General features: G+C 38.9%; 1 protein-coding gene across 1 annotated transcript; it reads right to left on the minus strand.

The window, feature by feature from the left end:
• Nucleotides 1-594: 594 nt before the first annotated feature.
• On the minus strand, nucleotides 595-1,048 carry LOC131876617 (uncharacterized). Its single transcript, XM_059222057.1, has 2 exons — nucleotides 878-1,048; nucleotides 595-753 (listed from the first exon to the last, which is right to left on the minus strand). Exons 1-2 carry the CDS (start codon nucleotides 1,046-1,048, stop codon nucleotides 595-597), a joined length of 330 nt encoding a protein of 109 aa, XP_059078040.1.
• Between the last annotated feature and the right edge of the window lie 3,189 nt (nucleotides 1,049-4,237).

A 4,237-nucleotide genomic window follows, 5' to 3' on the forward strand; every position in this document is an offset into this window, starting at 1 on the left:
ATATCAAATTAGTCACAACAATACATCATCACATTATCACCCATTCCATCATAAATCATGCATCCACATACTAATCAAAATAAAAAAATCTAGAGCATTATTATCTAAGAATCTAATCATCCTCATAGTATCATCGTATCAAAACATAATACTTCATAAATTAATCATCATCAATAAACACATCACAGATTGATTAGAGAAAATCAGTACCATATATATATATATATATATAACTAAAAAATGGTCGAAATGTAATGTTTGTCAAAATACAACAAAATTAATAAAAAACAATAGAGATAGGTCTCTCAAGTATGACTATCTCCTGAGGCAGATGGTTTGACAGTAAATGTCCCAAGACCTATATTTCCACTAGGTGGATCACGTCGGATAGGCCCCATAACACCTCTACTCTATGTCCTCGTATGATTATGATCAGATCGACTGGACGCCACTACAACATAGCTAGGAGCTGTGTGATCTCGAGGGACCACCTCCTCATATAAACACCTATAATACTCAACCTCTTTGGCTGAGTACTATATCTGTCTCAGTGTGTCCTGAACTGGGGCACCAACCGTGGCTCTCTCTAGCCTGTCAGTAAGGGCCTCTGCCAGATCCTAATGCTCTATCTCTGTATTCCGCTCTGTGATAACCAGCGTAATCTTTTGCTATTGCACTAACACCTGTACCTACAACTGCTGCACTGATACCTATTTCGCTTTGATCTGAGAATCCTTTCGATGGGTGGGCACCCTGATATGAATGGGTACCAGTGTTGTGGTCCCACCCACACCTATCCCTGTTCGAGGTGCCAGTGGAGGTAGAAAATCATATATCCTCCTCTGAGCAGGTCACCTATCATCCTCTTCCCACCCACCACAGCTAGCACCGCACCTACCCTACCACCCCCACCAACACCAAGAACAAGACCTCCTCCTCCTCCTCCATCCCCTCTATCTCCACCTCTAGCTCCCCCTCTCTCGCTATCTCCTCCTCCACCCTCCATCTCCTCTGCCTCCTCCTCCAACACCACCACCACCACCTCCATCTCCTCCACCACCACCTCCACCTCCCTCTCCTACCTCCTCTCCCTCCTCCTCATCTCTCCGTCTGACTCTCCCTCACCTCCGTGGCTTCTCCTACTCCTCATCATCAAAAGTGGGTAGCAACTCTGCTAGATTAGATATACGTGCCATTGCATGTGCCACAAAGTAGGCTAAAAATCCTTCGTCATTCCAGCATCTACAACCCCGACCTTGTAATCCCATATTTGTCCCGCCAAGGTCATGTACTCCTCAAAAAATGCTCTGCTATCTAGGGTAGGTCCCCACTCCGACACATCCTATTGCCGACGAGCATACAAACAGGTTCCCTGTGGCATCCCTCACTATCTACCATACTGCCGATGAATGGAGCTATGTAAGAATCGCTCAATAATAAAGGGCATCCACCCAATCAGGTACCTCGACATATATACATAGGGCATCTCTAGACCATCCTCTTCCCACACCTCATAATCCATATACGATCTCCAAATGACCGTATATCATCCAGTGCCCTTCGCCAATGCTCTAGTTTTCCCATCTTATGCTGGACAACTACACCTGTATACCCATAAACATAGGCCGAACCAACTGGCCTATCCCTATCTGCAAGCAGTCTTGACACTGGTATATGCTCCTAGGCCCACAACTGTAACAATGTCACCCCAACTGATAAACTAGTATATCCCAGATATACTACCTGGTGAAGCTCTCTATATATATGGGCCAACATACAAGACCCCCATGCAAACCTACATCCCTACATCACCATGTCCTTCAACACCAATCCCTATCCAATGGCTAGTCCCTTTGACCAATGACCAGGACACATAAACCCACCAATAAAACTTGCTAATACTGATGGCAACAGAGCGTAACCTAAATCCAAAAACTCTTGCCATGGGATCTCATAGCCACTAATCTCATAATCCTGAAAGATGCGACGAAGAGCCTCTATTCCACCCTCTTTGGTCTACTCATAAGGTAACAGAGCCCCAACCATGAGAATCTGTAGAATCCGATAACAGTCCTTTGGTGTCACTGTCATCTCACCAGTTGCCAAGTGAAAGGTGTTCGTATCACTATGCCACCTCTTTGCCAACATTGTCAATAAACCCCAGTTAATGATATACCGAGGTATGTCTAATAAATTGGACAACCCAAATCTCTCAATAACATCTCTGTCAGCTTGTGACAAATGGGGGATAAGTGTCCATGGCCTCAGAAATCACTCTCGAGACTGGAGCAAGCCAAGCTCTGCCTGCAAATCAACAAGTATCCATCATCAGTTTTCAATACCATCCAATCTATCAACAATCAAAGCAAATCAACTTGAAACAATGAAGCATATCAAGAACACATCAGAAACATATTCACATCAATAAGTGAATCAATCAGTGCATCAAATCAAATCCATATCAAAAATCAAAGATCCATATCGAAATCAGAATCAAGATCCATATCAAAATCAGACTCAAGGACCCATATCAAAAATCAATTAGGACTCATATAAAAAATCAGATTCATATCGAAAAAATTATCCATATCGAAATCAGACTCAAGGACCCATATCGAAAATCAGACCCATATCAAAAATCAGAAAAGATCCATATCGAAATCAGAATCAAGATCCATATTGAAAAATCAAAATCAAGATCCATATTGAAATCGGAATCAAAGATCCATATCGAAAATCAATCAGGACTCAAATTGAAAATCAGAATCAAGATCCATATCAAAAATCAGAATTAGTATCCATATCAAAAATCAATCTAGACTCATATTGAAAACAAAATCAAAATCACAATCAATATCGAAATCAAGACTCAAATCAACTCAACAAATCCATATCGAAAAGCAATTTATCTCAAAAGCAATAAGATCCATATCAAACCCAGACTTAGATCGTAATACAACAACATATAAGAATCATACATCATCACAAAATAGGACTCACATTGGATCATGAACTATATCAAAGCAATCAATAGACCCATATCAATATCTATCTAATCTGTTCGACTCACAACACATTCTTCACAACGCTTTTTTACCCACTTTAGACCCTACACATTAAACTAGGGCCTCAAAATACTAAGCTACCACACATGTGCTAATATTTTCTATCAATGCTCTAAAACACACACTCAATGCCGCTAAACCTATCCTACGCGCTAACTGGCACACCATTTGTGCTACCCTGTTTACCCAACATGCTAAGTTATCCTATGCGCTACCTGGCCTACCCATTGCGCTTCTATGCAGACTCTATGCGCTAAATCATCCTATGCACTAACCTACCCTCCAATCGAACTACAATGTGGCCCTTAGATGTTAAACCTCCTAGGGTTTTTCTATGTGCCAACACTCTTATCGTATGCACTAGACAACCTACCCTACGCGCTAAACCGACAAAATCCGACCCAAAATAAATAAAATTAATAAAAAATGAAGATAGATTTTGGCCACTTACTGATGGGCCATGGGCGGAAGGTCTCTAGTGTTGTTGACGCGCTCAAATTGTTGTGAGGAGTATGGAATCGACATCGTCGTCAGAGCTCCAAATGTCACAATCACAAAGAGACAAGTGTGCAAATGATTTTTCAAAGTCACTTTTTACCTTTTAATAGGGTAAAATCAAAACGATTAATAAGTGGGGCATGAATTTTCGTCCCACTTCTTCATTTTTAACCTTATCAACATCATTTTGGAGAGATGAATCAATAATGTGCGTTCAACGCAGTCAATATTCTCATATCACAATTAATTCAAAAACGCTCATCAACTTGACAATTTTTCACTAAATCCTTGATTCATCTCCCGAGGGGGTATCATCAATATTGTAGACACCTAAAAATGTCTCATTGATCATGTACTAATTATTCATCCAATTAGTTAAATAATTCTTTAATTATTTAATTAAGCTAATAAATCTTATTCTTCTAAATTCATATTTCTTTGTCATCTTATTAATTATTCTATTTTTAATTCTATCATCATTTAATCATTTAAACCATTTTATAATGTTAATTAAATATTTATTATTTAATTAATTATGATTATTAATACTTCAATTTAAATAATCTTTATTATTTAAATAAATTCTTTTTCAATTTCTATCTCTATTTAGTTAATCAATTATCATTAACCCTTTTCTTAATATTGATTAAATATTAATTATTTAATTAATTGTG

The sequence above is a fragment of the Cryptomeria japonica genome, chromosome 6, assembly GCF_030272615.1.
Source record: "Cryptomeria japonica chromosome 6, Sugi_1.0, whole genome shotgun sequence".
Taxonomy (NCBI): domain Eukaryota; kingdom Viridiplantae; phylum Streptophyta; class Pinopsida; order Cupressales; family Cupressaceae; genus Cryptomeria; species Cryptomeria japonica.

Excerpts from the sequence above, each read along its gene's own strand:
- LOC131876617 (XM_059222057.1), bottom strand. The coding sequence starts at position 1,048 with ATGGAGGTGGTGGTGGTGGTGTTGGAGGAGGAGGCAGAGGAGATGGAG. Across the intron at positions 754-877 it reads TAGGTGCGGTGCTAGCTGTG|GGTGCCCACCCATCGAAAGG; the intron begins GTGGGTGGGAAG and ends CATTCATATCAG.